This window comes from Pygocentrus nattereri, chromosome 18, assembly GCF_015220715.1.
Source record: "Pygocentrus nattereri isolate fPygNat1 chromosome 18, fPygNat1.pri, whole genome shotgun sequence".
Classification (NCBI taxonomy): Eukaryota; Metazoa; Chordata; class Actinopteri; order Characiformes; family Serrasalmidae; genus Pygocentrus; species Pygocentrus nattereri.
The window spans coordinates 2,918,055-2,935,457 of record NC_051228.1 but is presented as its reverse complement, the minus strand read 5'-3'; the positions used below and the strand labels follow the sequence as shown (position 1 = coordinate 2,935,457).

At 41.1% G+C, this 17,403-nt stretch overlaps 1 protein-coding gene across 1 annotated transcript; it reads right to left on the bottom strand.

Annotated features, from left to right (window-relative positions):
- Nucleotides 1-1,862: 1,862 nt before the first annotated feature.
- On the bottom strand, nt 1,863-12,876 carry cldn7b (claudin 7b). Its single transcript, XM_017725788.2, has 4 exons — nt 12,354-12,876; nt 4,585-4,749; nt 4,363-4,447; nt 1,863-3,258 (listed from the first exon to the last, which is right to left on the bottom strand). Exons 1-4 carry the CDS (start codon nt 12,574-12,576, stop codon nt 3,099-3,101), a joined length of 633 nt encoding a protein of 210 aa, XP_017581277.1. The 5' UTR covers nt 12,577-12,876; the 3' UTR covers nt 1,863-3,098.
- Nucleotides 12,877-17,403: the final 4,527 nt, after the last annotated feature.

Below are 17,403 nucleotides of genomic sequence, written 5' to 3'. Positions count from 1 at the left end.
TCTCTGCGCATGCGTAATCACCTGTAGTGCGTCACTCCATGCGCATGCGCCTCACCTGTAGTTTAGAGGCAGTTTCCCGCGCTGCTGTGGTGGAGGTGGGCTCAGGTGGGGCTTGATGAGAAGGAAGGAGCTGGTTTGAAATGAAAGGCGTGACGTTTTTTGCCCAAAGTAAGAGCTCAGCCAATGATATGAATGGGGCTTCAAGCATAAGCTACGTTTTAGGTCCAAACTGAACTGTTATTGGTATGTTTTGTTTGTTTATATTATCACTCTGTCCTCCTACATGTATACTATATAGAATATTATACAGATTATTTTGTCTTTCGTCAAAGAAAACATTGACCGATTGCACTTTTCACCAGAAGTTTGCATTATTCAGATTTTATGCCTTATTATTATTATTATTATTATTATTATTATTCCCTTTTATGAGTGAAAGAGACCATTGATGCCACTGTAACAGCTTCTGCATGTCTGTCTTTCTGTCTGTGAGGCTTTACGTTTGCTTTCTTGAATTTTCTGACTAAATATGTGACCTAAACTTGGGGACACATATATTTTCCGCTTAAACCAGTGCTATTTAGAGGCACATGGGCCGCTGAGCTGCTCCATTATGTCAAATAGGAAACATGAAGCGAGGTTAAATAGGCCAAAAGCACACGAGCTGACGTTACTTGTGATTTTTTCCTGCACCCCATTCAGTTTTAGTGGTTAGACCGAGTGCCGTTACTCGCATTGACCACACGGTGGCGACAAATCCAAAGAAATGAAGCCTGGTGTGGCGGCCGCTGCATGTGCTGCTGTTTTAGTCCCAGTTTACAGCTTTCAGTGCTGCTGATTACCTGCATTACCAACTTGAACTCTCCGTTTGATCTTTTTTCCATGTTGAACGTATTAAACAGCCAATATCCTACATTTCCTCTTGCATCTCGTTTTTCCCAGCGCTACGTGTATGATGTTTGTGTGGTTGTTGGTGGTGTAGTGTAGTGGTTAACACCTTTCACACTATAGACTGGGGTTCAATCCCTCACCAGGGCAAACACCCTACGCTATACCAATAAGAGTCCTTGGGCAAGACTCCTAACACCACCTTGGCCTACCTGTGTAAAAATGATCAAGTTGTAATGTCGCTCTGGCTAAGAGCTTCAGCCAAATGCCTTAAATGTTTGTACCAAAACAGTTTTAGTTCATTTCTACACGATTTTCTCACCTGCCTTTCATCTTTTATAATTATAAGCTGTTTTATAATGTGTCTTTTAAAAAAAGGGGAGAAAAATCTTAAACTTAAACTTAACCAGTTACACTCCCGTGCCTCTAATGCACCGAAACGTGGCTACTGTGCTACTTAAGGTGGAATGGAAAAGTATTCAGGTTCCAGTGGCTTGGAGGCACCAGAATGTAACTGCTGCACGATTTAAGGTGGAACAGAACATTTGAATAAGAAGCCAACATCCATGCCTTAAAAAGGTGGCAGAATGTCAAAGCTACACTATTTTAAGGTGGAATGGAAGGTTCAAATAAGATGCCAAATTCAGTACCTTATAGGCGCTAGAATGTGGCTAGCGCACAATTTAAGGAGGCATGGAAAATAAGAAGCCAACTTAAGCACTTTAGATGGCTTCTTAAGGTGGCTTTTAAGGTGGAACAGAAAATTAGAATTACAAGCCAGCCTAGTGAAACCTCTGCAGGTCAGTAGATTTCCAGGTGCTTTCCGTTTTCCGACATGCCTTCATCCCTTATGATAAGATAAGCTGTTTTTCAGTATTGTGCCTTTAAAAAGAAAGGGAGGAAAGTGAGATTTATCCTTGATACTAGACCCTCCGTATCCTACTGAACGGACTGAAAGAAAGCAAAGACTCAACTCATTCATTTTCATGTTTATTTACATAAAATTAATTTGCGCAAAATAACATTTAAAAAACAGGCTTTGTGTAAGACATGGCAAGGACAGAATGACAAACTGAGGAATATCTACAAATATTTGTCGTGAAGAAAGGAAACAGAAGAGGTTTTGTTACAGCTCGATGATAAAGCGCTATCAGAGTTAATTAAAAAAACAACAAAAAAAAGTCGGTTGCCAGGTTTGCACAGCAGAAGAGGGAAAGAAAAGGGCAGTTCACAAAAAAGATGAGTCACTATTCAGAGGCTAGATCAGGCCCAGGAGGGCACGGCCTTCAACGGCAAATAAGCCCGTCTTTGTTCTAGAAGGTGGGGAAACTACAAACTTCATCACTTAAAAGAAGGAAAAGCTGAAAGCTGTGAGCTGCTTCTCGCACAACAGGCTTCAAAAACTCAGCCAAAAAATGAGGCCTTTGCACCTCGACTGCAGGCAATATGGCTAAATCTCTGTTTACAGGACTATGATAAGACATTGTAACCAATTTCTGGATGTTTTTACTTCTTTTAAAATCATGTCAGGTGCGGTAATCCTAAAATTTAGCCACGATATCTACTAGTGTGAGAAATAAAACGTCTAGAAATTGGTTTTAGTCTTATCGGCGTCCTTATGTCTAACATTAGATATATTGCACACACGTTAGATGTTTACACTCGTCAAGATGTCATTTTTGATCTTTTTGTAAGTAACGGTATGTTTTTAATTGCCCTCTTTTGCCTTCAGTCTTAGTGTTCGGCCTCTCAAAGTATTCAGAGAGGAAACGCAGGGAAGGAGACACTTCACTTTGGCTTTAACTATGACGAAATGATCTAGAACACATACAAACAGTTTTCCCTGAGCGTCACAGGCTCCACTGTTCTATTACACTTCAGAGAGAAAGTGATCAATCAGTCTCAAACCATCAGGCTCTTACATCGGCCTCTCCTTCTGCTATGTTAGTTATGAAGGGCTTTGGGTAAATAGACTATAAAAATAGGGTAAAATGCACCTTTAAAAATGGAAGCAATGATAATAGTTTAAAAAACTCAGTGACAGGGCTCAGTGACTGCCATTTCTTGGTAGACGTTGACCCCGACCGCTGATCTGAGACCACCGTAAAAACCATATATAAATCTGGTCTCAGATCCGCTGTACAGAGAAAACGTCCACCGTCACCACCCTGCGGTTCGTGATGTCCTTAAAGCTGGCCAACAGGTGGCGCTCACACGTAATCCCTGGAGCTGCTGGCCGGCCGGGACTTGGTCGCGGGGTATTTGGAGCTGGTTTGGCTCTTTGAGCAGGACGCTGCCAGCATGGCTCCGCCCATGACCACCAGGAAAGTGCCGGCCCAGGCGATGAAAATTGCCGATCCGAACTCGTACCTGCGGAGAAGGAGGAACAGGAGGAAAGAGTGAGACCTTGACACTCGCCCAGCTGCAGCTACAGGAAGCTCAACCATCCAAACCATTCAAAACATCCAGATGGAGCAAATCAGGAATGCAGTTGAAGATTAAAGGGGTGGAGCTTTTTCAGCAGGTCAAACAGTTTATCCTACAAGCAGGGGGGGGGGGGGGGGGGGGTTTACCCTGACGCTGCTTTCAGGACACTTTAGACGCTCTGTAGATCATTTACTTTCAAGTCACATTCAACTAAACACCTAATAAATTGACCGTCATTTTCTTTAACTCTAAACCTGCTTCTAATCCTAACCCTAACCTTAACCTCAACTCAAAACCTGACCCTGGGCCTAGTCCAAACCTTGGCCCAAATACTAACCCAAACCCCACCACTGCTTAGAATCAACTGAGTTTCATAAGATCATTTAATTAGATTATTAGTTTATTAACAATTTGAACACCTGTAGATAATCAATAGTGGACTATCCAAATAAAGTGAGACCAAACCTTTTCATCTCTGAAACGGTGTTTTTTAAGCACTGAAAATTTCTGCTTTCAACTTTTTTTTAATAAGGCGGAATAACAAAACTTTTACATAACGGCTGTTTTAATGGGAAATTCAAAAAATGAAGGGTGGTCTGATTTTTACACAGCACTGTAAATACATAAGCAACAATTAAATGAAGGACTGATTAGATAAATCAGGTCCTGAATGATAACTAAAAACTACTCTTCTACGGTTACGCTACACAAGCTACATTTACATGCAGCCTAATCCATTAATAATCCAACTAATAGCTCAATCGGAATACAATACTTCCATGTAAACACCTTAATCGGAATAGACTAATGGTCCAATTAAGACAGTTCAGAATACAATTTCAATTGATCGAGGTGGGTAATCCTGTAAATAATCTGTAAAATAGAAGAATAATATCCATGTAAACACCTGTATCCGATTACATTCCCTATCGGAAAGTTTCAGTCCGTTCTGCATGTGCGTCGCATCAGTATTGAATATGAATTTCAAATAACCGCTTATTGCCAAGAAAATGGGTTGTGAGCTGTAGTTCTGGCAGTCGTACATACTTTGTATTCACAGGAGTGAAGGGGTTGTAGAAGTCCTGAATGACCTGGGAAGAGAACCATCCACAGGCAACGATGGCACAGAGAGCTACAGAAGACAAAGAAAAAGCCTGGTCAGTATACTAATATATAAATCACCATGTACTAATTACTGTAATTAGTGAAGCACTGTTCTATATCCCAACTAAATCCGAACTGCAGCAGAGAGCATTAAAGGAAACTTGCCTCCAACGAGGAGAACGATTCCTCCAGTCATGGCAATGCGGGACTTTTTCACTTTATCATCACCTCCGCAGTTTGTGCACTTCATTCCCATGCAGGCCACACCCAGTCCCATCACGGTCAGGAGGATGGACACAACCATCAGCGCCCGCGTGGCCTGGAGAGCACCTGGAGATACGGAGAAAAAGATGGACGTTAATGTTGCGCTCTCGGATTTCAGACCAACGAGGTGGTGACCATCACTTTAAACACCCTTTCCATTCATACGTAACTCTAAACGAAAGAAGCAGCTCTGCTCAGGTATCCACTTGGAAACTACCAAGATTTGTGGATACCCAATTAACCATATGGAAGTTTCTGATTGTTACTACTACTACTGTGAAATACTGACTCAAGTGGTTTTATTGTGAAGTCATGCATCGTAAGATGTATGTATGAAGATGTTCATAACTAAAAACCTTCCCAGCAATATTATTTCCTATTCAAAACCACCAGTGAACCTACACTTGTCTGGGGTTTTATGTGCAATGTTGATATTGGTAAAACTGAAAAAGCACATTTTCATTGGGGATGGTTTTGCCTCACATATACACCCACAAAAGTACCACAACAGCACCATAAACAGCATCTCAGATACCAGGCAGTGAGAATTCATGGAGCTTTCTGTGAGGGAGCTTTTAGAGGTGGACGTCTGGTTCCCATCACCACCACTGTGAACAATTCTGGCTCTGCAAGTTTATCTAGAACAGACAGTTTCACACCAAACCGCTCGGAACGACTCTGTTTACATCTCAACCACTTAATCATGCAAGAATTCAAAGGAAACCAAGAAAAGAAAGCCGAGGAAGCTCTGAGATGTTCTACAGACATGAGTCACAGGGTATTATAATGAATTACTTCTAGTAAAGAAGGTTTTGCTAAGCTAGTTGCTTGGGGGCAAAAAAAGCCATCAAAACCCATTTAGGCACATCTCTATCAAAGTTCAGTAGAGAAATAGGGACCTTTTTTATGAAAAACCTTCAGGACCATGTTTAAAATTAAATTACAACATCTATATTAATCTTAGTGAGTGGTATTTATGTAGCTAGCTAAGCCGTTTAGCTGCCACATCCTTGCAAGGCTAGTCTTGCTAAGAGCTAGTCACAGTAGACCTACTACTTCACAGTGGCCTACAGCACCGACTCTGATGGATCTCTGTGCTATTAGTATTAATGAAATCAGTAATCCTCTCATATTGACTCAAGGCGGAGGACGAAACTTGCTCTAAACTGCATCTAAAAGCACCAAGTGTGCATTTACGGTCATGTAAACGACGCGACCGTTTAGCTGCTCTTTCACGTCACATGTAAAACCACTGAAGCCAGTTGATGTCCTTCTGGTGTGGCGTATAGAACGAACAGTGCCAGGTTCCAGTCCACAAAGTAGGTTTGGCACGTTCAAGTAATATTCTGGCAAAAATATTAAACAAACACAGCTTAGTGAAGCTGGACTGGAGCACTAATATGGCTAAAAAACAGAGGCCTTTCCCCACCATCGTACTTCATCTCAGACTTGTGGTTTCTGACCTGCATGTCACACGATTATCTATACAAATAGACTAAAGAACAGGCAAAATTCATCCATTAAGAAGGCTGCTGCCACTATTTTTGGCTATGTGAAGTATTGTTGTTAGTTCACTGAGAAAAAAAAAAAAAAATCACTTTAGTAATGATTTGTGGGACTGAAATGAGAGAAGTACTGGAAAAGGAGAAGGTCTGGAATCCCCTCAGTTTAATACAGAACCGGTTTGACTACATTAGGCTGGGTTACGCTGGCATTGTATGGATTCCTGTTTGCCATAGAACCACCAATTTACTTCAAATGGGAAAGGAGCGCTTCTGGTGACGCATCCGGTCAATAGGCAGCAATTCAACACAATAACCGAGACGGTTATGTTCTATAGAACATCTACACGATTAGAAATGAAGGTTCTGTGCAGGTACATTTTTCTTCATCAAGGTACAGACAGTGTGAATGTTCCCTCAAAAGGTTCTACAGTGGGTTTTAGGGTTTGATTGTGGAGCTTAAATCAGTTCCTCCAGGTGAAAAGTTGGTATTTGTTCCTTTTCATAACCGAATGTTTTAAAACAGAGCAGTGGAATAAAAGCCTGGAGGTGAGGCGAGGCGGGGTGTGTGGAGGCAGTCCAGCTTCAGTGGATTATGGTTCAGTTATGTTCCCTGACTAAAGGTACTGAGATGGAGCCTTGTGGGGATCACCTCAGTGATGGATTCACACCTTTTTTCTGAGCGTGTATCTACCGTTGACTTTACACGTCCACTGAATTTACCAACAACAAAAAATGTTTCCTGGAGTTTTACATGGCTGAGGTGGCGTCTCTACCAACGAGTGTCCTTGGGCAAGACTCCTAACAATCGCCTATAAGTCACTATGAATGAAAAGATCAGCCAAATGCTGTAATTATGAATGTAAATTCTCAAACATGTCGTCTGTTTTAAGCCCAACTTCATTTACTTGCTCACTTTGGTGCAAAATGCCCATCCCCCATTTCTCCTGTACCTGCAGTCAGGTGAGACACAAACTGGTTCCAGCCAGAAACTCCTTTGAGAGAGAGAGTGTGTGTCACCGTTGTGACTTTGTATGCGTGTGAGCAGAGAACAGGTCTAACCAGTCATGGGGGGGAGGGAGAGACACACACACTCAGGTTTCATTCTACAGAACTACCCACCCTCTCTCTCTCTATCTCTCTCTGTTTAGACGTCTAGGGGCTCGGCCTTTTCTCAGCAATCTGGCTGCATAGTTTCAGTATCATTCAAAAAGATTCAAAAAGATTAATGACGGAGACTGAAGGAGAAAAAAACATGTTTTGTAAAATCCCTTACAAACAAAACACACCATAGAAAAGCCATCTGTGTTTACATGTGGGTGCTTTGGAAAAAATGACTTCTGCTTTGAAATGAAAATTGAAGGACATGTGCTACAGACCTCAGGAACACCCTTAAAAAATAAAAGGTTCAGTTCTACAGTAAAAGACCTAGTCATGGTGTAAAAACAAAGTCGTCCAGAGTGGTTTGGTGTGAATGCTCCTTTCTAGAGTCAGGTCTGTTCACAGTGGTGGTGATAGGAACCAGACGTCCACCTCCAAACACTCCCGCATAGAAAGTTCCTACATGAGATGGTTTGAAATCACTGCCTGATGACTGAGACGCTGTTTTATGATAGTTTTGAGAAGATTTTGGCCTTACATTCCATTCGTGGTGGAGGGATACATAACATGCAGGGTGTTATGAGGCAAAATAGTCCTCAAATAACACTTATTATTCCAGATTTTCCACTGTTTTCCATCATCAACATTCCATATAAAGCTCAGAAGACTCGTGTGGGTTCTCTGGTGGTTCTGGATGATAAATAAAGTGTCTATATCTGTGTTGTAGTCATGGCGACGCCTGGTTCCCATCACCACCACTGTAAAGACGTCTGAATCTCTCTTTATGCCTGAATGTTACCCAACAGCAGCTACTTCTAAGCTTTGCTGTAAGATCATTCTCAAAGCTAGTCATTCACAGCACTGGCGTAATGACAGTTTATCGAAATTGGCTTGTATTCTTGTTTGTAGATCATCATAAAGTGGTGTACAGAAGATAAGGCCTTATCAAAGGCTCTGATAGCCAAGTAAAACAAATAAATCCCATTAAAGCCACTTAGCTGGCAGCGATAAACAGTTATGTTTACATAGAGGCGTGTGGTCACTGAGCGAAGGGTTGTGTGTGGATGACCCCTTAAAAACGAGGCTGAAAAGGGTTCTTTGGAGCGAAGAACCATATTTACTTCCTTTCAATGGATGGAACCATCTTTGTAATTGGGATGTGCGAGTGTCAAGAACCTTTTTAGGTTTAAAGAACCTCCACATCTAAAGCTTCTAGGAAGAACCCCTAAAATAGAAAAGATGTTTAGATTATGTGAAAGTTTTTAAACGCTCTTCTTTGGTTCTTTAGGGAACGTTGGAAACGTTCTGCAGCACTCGTTTCTCTTTTATATTTAAGAGCTCACACTTAAATAGAGGTGGCAGAGCGATACCATAATAGAACCCAATGAACTTTTCAACAGAACCACTAAAAGTCTACTAAAGCTTTCATGAAGTCCTTATACACTCCTAAAAGTACAGCTGCTAGAAAGAGTTCTGTGCGTAATGCCATAGAAGAACCATGTTTGGTTCCTTAAAACCCTCTCTATGAATGGTTCCTTAGAGAACCATTTTTTTTTAGAAATGAGACAGGGGGTGAATTACCTTTTTAAAGCTTAAAGAACCTTTGCACCAACTCTAGAAAGAACGATTACTTTGTGAAAAAAACATTGTGTGAAGGTTAATTGGATTCTTAAAAGGTTCTTCACCCTCACATGTCCTTTTCAAACAAGGTTCTTTAGGTTCTTCTAAGGCACTCACTCACTTTAAGGCTGCAGAACTGCATGTCAAAGCCAAGAGCCACTTATTACCTTTATTTATAGGCATGTAGGTTGAGAAATCAGTAGCTCATTATGACTGGAGTGTTATTAGTTTCTATTTTAAAAGCTGCTGTGTTCTGTCGATGTGAAGGTGATAAATAATCGCTCCTGCGGTTCCGTGTTCTTGCCTGTTTGAGAAGTTCACCACGTTGCGGACGCTGCTTTAGATTTGCATAGGGTAGCTTTGGAAAAAACAAGCAAACGTGATGCGTTCGCCCCTCCTCCACCCCGAAACCGGGACGCTGAGGACTTTCCACCAGCGGAGCAGGAACAGCAGCAGGAGGAGGAGGAGGAGGAGGAGGAGGAGGAGCACGGAGCTGAACCAGTGCGGCTGTGTAATCATTACAGCAGCAATGAATAACCCAGCAGTAAAGGTTCCACACTTTCAGCACACTTTCCTACAGCTTTACAACACAAAGTGTTGCTGAGCGGTGCCCAGATTTTATTATCTGAGCTTTAGTTAAACTACATAAACTCTTAAATTAGTACTAATAGAAACGGGCACTCCCTAATATTAAAGTATTCAGTGACATATTTATATGGTAACAGATCATTACCGCTTAAAGAACAACAAACACCCCCAAAACGTCAACTTTACAGGAGAACTTTCAGAACTTTTAATGTAAGTCAATGTAAAGTGATTTTACTTCAAGCAGTTTTGGAGCATTTCTGTGGGTCCAGTCATCCTGAAATAGTCACACAATGCAGCTGATTTTCTTAATATTCTGTCAAAAAAATGAATATATATATATATATATATATATATATATACATACATACACACACACACACACAAAATATTCTCACAGCAAAATAAATAAAACTGAAACTCCAGCAACAGACCCTTAAAAATAAAGGGCTTTTTGGGTCAAACTGTATGTCTGAGCAAAGAACCTTTTGGGAGCCTTTATTTTATACCCTCTATATAATAATTTTAAGCATATGCTTAAAAATAAAAGGTGTCAAAAAGAGTTCTTCAGAGCAAACCCATAGAAGAACCGCTTTTGGTTCCCTAAAGATTCGTGGAGAACTGCGAAGAGCACTGTTAAAGTTTCAAGAACAATTCAAGCTTATTCTAGAACCATGTACCCAAGCTAAGAACTATTTAGGACTTTATTTCATAGAGCAAAGCAATAGAAGAACCACTTTTGGTTCCCTAAAGGACTATTTCTATTAGTGAGACTGTGAAGAACGTTTGTAAAGTTTCAAGAACGATCTTTTCCAATTAATTCACTATTCCAGAAACGTATTTCCAAGCCAAGAACTATTAGGATTACTTGATTCTGTGTGTTTTATAAACTGTTTTTAAGCGTTTTAAAGTATTTTTATTCTTAAAAACAAACAGGAGTCAAAGGATTTTTTAGAGCAATGCCACTGAATATCCATTTTTGGTTCATTAAAAGGAACCTTTCGACAAATATGTAAATTGTGATAAAACTTTTTAAAAATTTAAATAACTTTGTTTTCCAATTAAAACTTTCCTAGAACTGTCTATCCAAGCCAAATGACCTTTATTTATTTATTTATTTTTAGGAGTTTCGCAAACAAAATCTCAGATTACGTTGGATATGAACACTGAGGAATCTAAGGTGACCAAGAAAAAGCGGAAAATTTCTAAGATCCTGAGTTTTGTGGACAAATGCGAAAGTTTGGGCGCCAAATTGAATCTTTTTGTCGATTTTCCAAGCGAAAATAAGTTAAAATATCCTCTACTTATGCACACCTAATACCCAATCACTGTGCACTTGCCATTTTTAACACACCGGAGGGGGAAAATATGAAAGATGTGGCCTGTGCAAAAGTTATGGCACCCTTTTCTAGCCTATATAATGAAAGGCACGATTTTATTTACTTACTAGAAAGGGGGAATTAATCATTAGCGGGTTACTTAGACAACCGTTATTTATCTAGGCCACCTCTAGGACTATAACAGGCTTAACGGCCCATTCTCCACTCCTTTGATTAAATGTCCTGTTTGAGCCCCGAGGCAGAAGTGAGGTCAGAATGACACCAAACCCTTTCAGAGCAGCTCACAAGAAAAGAAAGAAAAACTAATCACTTGTTTGGGTCAACAAACAGACAAACGAAAGGTATTTGGAGGCAGATATATTTAAAATATAGAAAGAAATCGCACCTTAAGCATTCAAAACAGGCCAGTTTCAGCCCCAAAGCTGGATACAGGTGCACCCTGAGGGCCACACCCTAAAGCCACTGACTTATATGGAATGGCTCATGTTACACAATAAAAACGCTGATGAATAAAACTCAGTCTAATGGGTTGTTGCTCCCTGTTTACCTCCCTGGATGTAAAGTATTCCTCTAAAATGAGCGATGCCAGCCTTTTTCGTTCTCCCACATTAGGAGCACTGGCTTTCTTTGTGGTACCTGATACTCCTCCAACGTCTGGAGGTGTAAAACACCAAAAAAAAATCAGGTGATTCGTTTAGGCCACCTGAGCCAAGACCTCCTGAAACTCCTCGGGGAAAAGCTTCTGCACTAGAAATGATTACGTCCTTGGCTTGGCCCAGCGTTGGGCACCAGAATGGCCCGTCATTATCACTGCTGTGTGAAGAGGCGATTTGACTGCCCATGCAAAACCACCGAGCAGGAGCGCGCGCTCGTTTCCTGGTCCATCTCCAAACAACCAACCGGTTCGACCAGCTCAAGCACACCTGAACGTACTGAACGTTAAGAGCACCATGATAATGGAAATCCTGGGAAGCTTATGGGCCTACAGTCCGTACGGTTACTTCACTTTACAGTCATTTTATCTTGGATTAACACCAGATTTGCTTTTATTTATTGTCTACAGTCTAATGTCTGCTTTTATTCTTATTTATACCTATTTATTGTCTTAATAAATCAACAATATTTCAATATAACTAGACTCAAATGAAAGAAAATGATGTTTTTCACATGTGGGACCTCAAATACATTCAAAGGAATCTACCCTGGAGTGAAGCAACGCAGAGCCTGGACAGACTTATATTGTTTCTATATGACTAAAATATATGAAATCAACATAATTATGGCCTTGAAGTTCACATAATTGGCTAATAACTGTTCTGATATAATATATGATATTCCAAAGCAAGCAGTGTAGACTTAAAGTTGGCTTCTCTTTCTAATTCTCCGTTCCACCTTAAATGGTGCAGCAGTTCCATTCTGGCGCCACAGGCCACAATGGAACTGCTGCACCATTTAAGGTGGAACGGGGATTTCGAATAAGGAGCTGTTTTATACCCCCCCCAAGTTAGGTCAGGTTACTCACTGTCCAGCTGCAGCATGGAGTCGTAGATCTTGCACTGCATCTGGCCGGTGCTCTGGAAGGCGCAGGACATCCAAAGCCCCTGGTACATCGCCACGGCCGTGATGATGTTATCCCCCACGTAGGCGGACATCTTCCACTGGGGCATGATGGTGCCGGCCAGGAGCCCAATCAGACCCAACAGGGCGAGGACGTAGCCCAAAAGCTGCAACCCTTTATTTGCCATTTTACACCTGGGCCTTCCTTCTGTTCTTCTAAAACGCTTCTTAGAGGCTGGAGATGTTCAGAAAGAGCCACCAGAACCTTCTGGGCTTGAAGAGCTTCGGCTGGTGGGTCTCAAAAAAAGCTTCAAAAGTTTTTTAAAGAACTAAAATACTCCACGTTTCCACAGCAATGCTCCAAATAAAGTCACCCAGCTGACCTCCAGCCAAAGTGCTCTTCAGAAAACCTGGAGAGAAACGGATAACTCCTCTGCAGGTGTCAACGAGGTGAGGGAAGCACCTGTCGCTGCCAGCTGCCGCTTAGATATGGCTGGACTTGGTTGGCTGTTGGAAGCCGAGCGTTTAAAAAGGGGCGTTTGTTTTTTTTCCACACCCGTTTTCCGACAAGACGCGCCCATCCGCGCTCTGATTGGCTAGACTGGGTGCATTTTCTGACATTTCGTGTGTTTATTGCTTCATTGGCCTGGGCCACCAAACACACGTTCTTACCCAAGATGGTTCTCCTGGGGTTCTTCAGTCTTAGAAATGGCTTTTTATTCAGATAGAACCATTTGCATGCATAAATGGTTCTTTGCTCGGTGAGATGGTTCTTCAGATTGAATCAGGCTGGTTCTGTATAGCCCCAAAAAAAGGTTCTGCGGTAAGTTTGACATCGCAACAGTGGAAGAACCCTTTATGGTGCTATATAGAACCGCACATTCTCCACCAATCTGAAGAACCATTTTAACCATGCAAAGAATAATTTAAGCATGCAAATGTAATATGCATAACTTATGGTTCTAAATACAACCGTTCCCTTTACTAAAGAACCCTCAAATAACCTCTTTCAGAAGAGTGTATCGCTCGAGCCTGAATACGGGTGGGAAAAGAAACCAAAGCGTTTGGTTTGACGGTGTTTGTGGGCGGACTCACGGGTCCAGTTTCGACTCTGTTGCTCCGGAAACCTGGGGGAGGGGGGGTCGTGACGTCACCGTTTCGAAGGATGAGTCATGTTTCGACTCACCTGTAGCTCAGGTGAGCCCCAGATAACACTATAGGGCATTTTTGTTTGTTTGTTTGTTTGTTTTTAACTATTAATAGGATTGTTTACTGTGGTTCATGACTGCATCAGCTAGTGACTCACTGCTTGGCCATGTATCATCTTTATTTGTGATTTTATCACCTGTGCATATGACCTGTGACGTAATGTGTACATTTAAACTCTAACGGTGTAATTTCCGCACCTTTATATACGACCGAATCCACCAGCGACACCTTTTTAATCGTTTATATTTATACTGTCAAAACAAACAGCAACAACTGACAGATGTAAAGAGGAATGGTGCTTTTTAAACACTTTAATCTGCTGCGGGAGGTCCACTTCACCTCCTGGAGTGATACCAGCAAAGAACCCCCTTTTAGATCCACTGAAAATACCACACAGGTCCGTTTCCAAAGGCCCTTTTATTGTGAGATTCTTCAGAGAACCTAAAGCGTCGATCCTCAGAGCAGGTCGGTGAATTCTGAAGGAATCCTGAAGATCACAGAGCCACAGGTCTGTAACCTGAAGACCTGCTGGCTCCTCGGTTCCCTTTGTTTCTGCTTTCACTGTAAACACGAGAGCCAACAGCTCTCATATGTCAACTTGTTGGATGTTCCTGTGAGTGTCTTTGAGGAACCGTCTTTGAGAAGAACCAACGATACGCAGTAAACGCGAACGCTCAGATTCAACGTCTTAAAATTACAGCGCAATGTTTGACAGGCTGAGCTGGAACAAACGTCACGTCTCCAGACAGTGTGATGTTTCACATTACTGCATGATACAGTACATTCAAGTATGCATCATGTTACTTTATGATGAAATGAATGATCGATTCGAGTCGTTAAGAGAAGAATTTAAGGATACGCTGCATTTAAAGTATCAAGAAAAATCTAATCTCACCCTTTGAAAAATAGACCATTCACAGCCCAATCCACACAGTCCACATGTGCAAGGAAACGGCAAAACAAACCTGATGTCACAAAAACAAATTTGCATGTCGCTGTTTTCGGAACAAAACCTTGTATCTCCAAAACGATAACTTTACAGGAGAAGGGAAAAACATACTTCACTTTTAATGTAAGTCAATGGAACCAGACGTCTTCTCCAAGTAAAAGTTGGTCATTTGTTTGGTCCATTCATCATGAAATTTACAAGGAATGTAAAGAGCAACAGGTACTTTCAAATTATGTCAAAAAAAGAAAAAAATGACAAAAATGCAGATATTAGGTTTTGTTCCGACAACAGCGAGATACATATAGGACCTGTTGGAATAAACTTTCTTTCTTTCTTTTTATCCAGAATATTAATGCAAATAAGACATAAATACAGTATATCTGAAAGTATTTTATATATTTATATATATATATATATATTTGCTGTGGGATGCAAAACTCCACACAGGACAGGGAATCGAAGCCCGGCCCTCCTACACTCCTACCGTGCCACCCATGTCTAACATGTTCTATTTCAATTAAAAATTCTGTTTAAATTATGCAATAACCCATAAAAAGAAGTTATTTTACAGTGTAGCAAAACACTGATTATTCATTTTTAATTTTCAATTAAACAGGCCATTTTCGTTACTGTGCCTTTAAGACTAATGTATGCTAATGAGCTCTGTTCTCACTGCTTCCATTGGGCCTCTTTCAAAAAGCAGTCTGGGGTGAAACACTCCTTATAACTTCAACTGCCAGTGGGCAGAGCTCAGTTGCTGTACACTGAACATATGTAAATATGCTGTAATTTGTGACATCACAAAAACAATGAATACACGAGGGCTGTTTCTGCTGCGTTAGGTGTGGACGGTATGTTATGAAGTTTACAGATTAAAGAAAATGTATGTTAGATCATCTAAAAGCAACAATCAGGGACACTTTATGTCAGACTCTGATTTGAAGTCTCTGCAGTTCAGACTGTGGATAATAATAAAGCTGAACTGCTTCTCACCACACCAGACACATATTTAGGGTGATTAACACTGTTTTCACCTCGTTTGCTCAGAAGTGACTCATTCTCTTCTTCTTTCTTTATCTGTCCATCAGTTTTCTCTTTGAGGGTCCTCCTCCGCCTGAGACCCCCTCTCTCAGGACACAAAGCCCCCTTTGTGTCTTTGGCTGACTGACCAGACAAACATTTCAGCTCCTGTAGATCAGCGGAGCGCGAGATGCCTTCAGGTATTGGGTGTCACTCAAAGCTCCTGTGAAACGTGCAGGAGATTCACATCCTGTTTGGTTTTTTTAATTCTCGAAGCTCAGCAACGCCGACGTTCCAGTGAACACTGGACACTCCCAGACGAGCGAGACTGAAATTTCACAGGAGCACAACATTATCAGAGGCTCACCGATGGCCAAAAACCAACTTGTCTATGATTTAATAAGGGATTCCATCTGTTTTTCAACATTTCTCTGTTGCTCTGTTCTAGAGAATGTCAGAGCCGTTCACAGTGGTGGTGATAGGAACCAGACGCCCCCCTCTAAAAGCTCCTCACAGAAAGTTCCTACTTTCTACGCTGTTTTATGATAGTTTTGAGAAGATTTTGGCCTTGAAATCCATTCATGGTGGAGGGATACATAACATGCAGGGTGTTATGAGGCAAAATAGTCCTGAAATAAAACTTATTATTCCAGATTTTCCACTGTTTTCCATCATCAACATTCCATATAAAGCTCAGAAGACTCGCGTGGGTTCTCTGGTGGTTCTGGACGGTAAATAAAGTGTCTATATCTGTGTTGTAGTCATGGTGACGCCTGGTTCCCATCAGCACCACTGTAAAGACGTCTGAATCTCTCTTTATGCCTGAATGTTACCCAACAGCAGCTACTTCTAAGCTTTGCTGTAAGTGCGCTGAGGGATCATTCTCAAAGCTAGTCATTCACAGCACTGGCGTAATGACAGTTTATCGAAATTGGCTTGTATTCTTGTTTGTAGATCATCATAAAGTGGTGTACAGAAGATAAGGCCTTATCAAAGGCTCTGATAGCCAAGTAAAACAAATAAATCCCATTAAAGCCACTTAGCTGGCAGCGATAAACAGTTATGTTTACATAGAGGCGTGTGGTCACTGAGCGAAGGGCTTTCACTGGGCTGTGTGTGGATGACCCCCTTAAAAACGAGGCTGAAAAGGGTTCTTTGGAGCGAAGAACCATATTTACTTCCTTTCAATGGATGGAACCATCTTTGTAAATGGGATGTGCGAGCATTATCATAGAAGTGTTTCATTTCCTTTCACCTGAGTTTTGAAATGTATGGGTCGACCTGAAGGCCTAATGCTAATTGTCATGGTTTACCACTGATTAAGACTGCAGGTCAAAAGTTTGTCACGCAAAAGATTTTCTGTTTAAAAATGTAAAAATGTCAGAAGGTCCTGAGTGATGATCTGATATGATTAAGATCCAGAACGTCTTGTATCTAATAAGTGGTATCGGGACAGTACTGTATATTACTTATTAGTTAATAACCTATTGATGATTCTGTTTTTAAACTTCAGATGTCTGGCGTCAGTTTTACAGTATCTTTACTGTTTTTTTTTTTACAGGAGAAAAAACCCTGTAACTTTACAGGAGAAGCAAAAAACCTATGTTACTTTTAATGTAAGTCAATGGAACCAGACTTTTGTCCAAGTCATTTTGGGTCGTTTCTTTTGATCCATTCATCATGAAATTTACACACAGCATAAAGAGCAACAGGCATTTTCAAAATATGTCCAAAACTGAAAAGCGACAAAACTGGAGATACGAGGTTTTGTTGCGACAACACCGAGATATACGGCAGTGGTCAAAAGTTTTGAACACAGTGGTGAGTCACTGAGGAA

What these genes read in the sequence shown, in the direction of transcription:
- cldn7b (XM_017725788.2), bottom strand. Translation starts at nt 12,576, where the DNA reads ATGGCAAATAAAGGGTTGCAGCTTTTGGGCTACGTCCTCGCCCTGTTG. An exon ending in CTCCATGCTGCAGCTGGACA is followed by an intron (nt 4,750 to 12,353) that starts GTGAGTAACCTG and finishes CCGTATCTCCAG; the next exon opens with GTGCTCTCCAGGCCACGCGG. An exon ending in TTCACTCCTGTGAATACAAA is followed by an intron (nt 3,259 to 4,362) that starts GTATGTACGACT and finishes CCTTCTCCGCAG; the next exon opens with GTACGAGTTCGGATCGGCAA.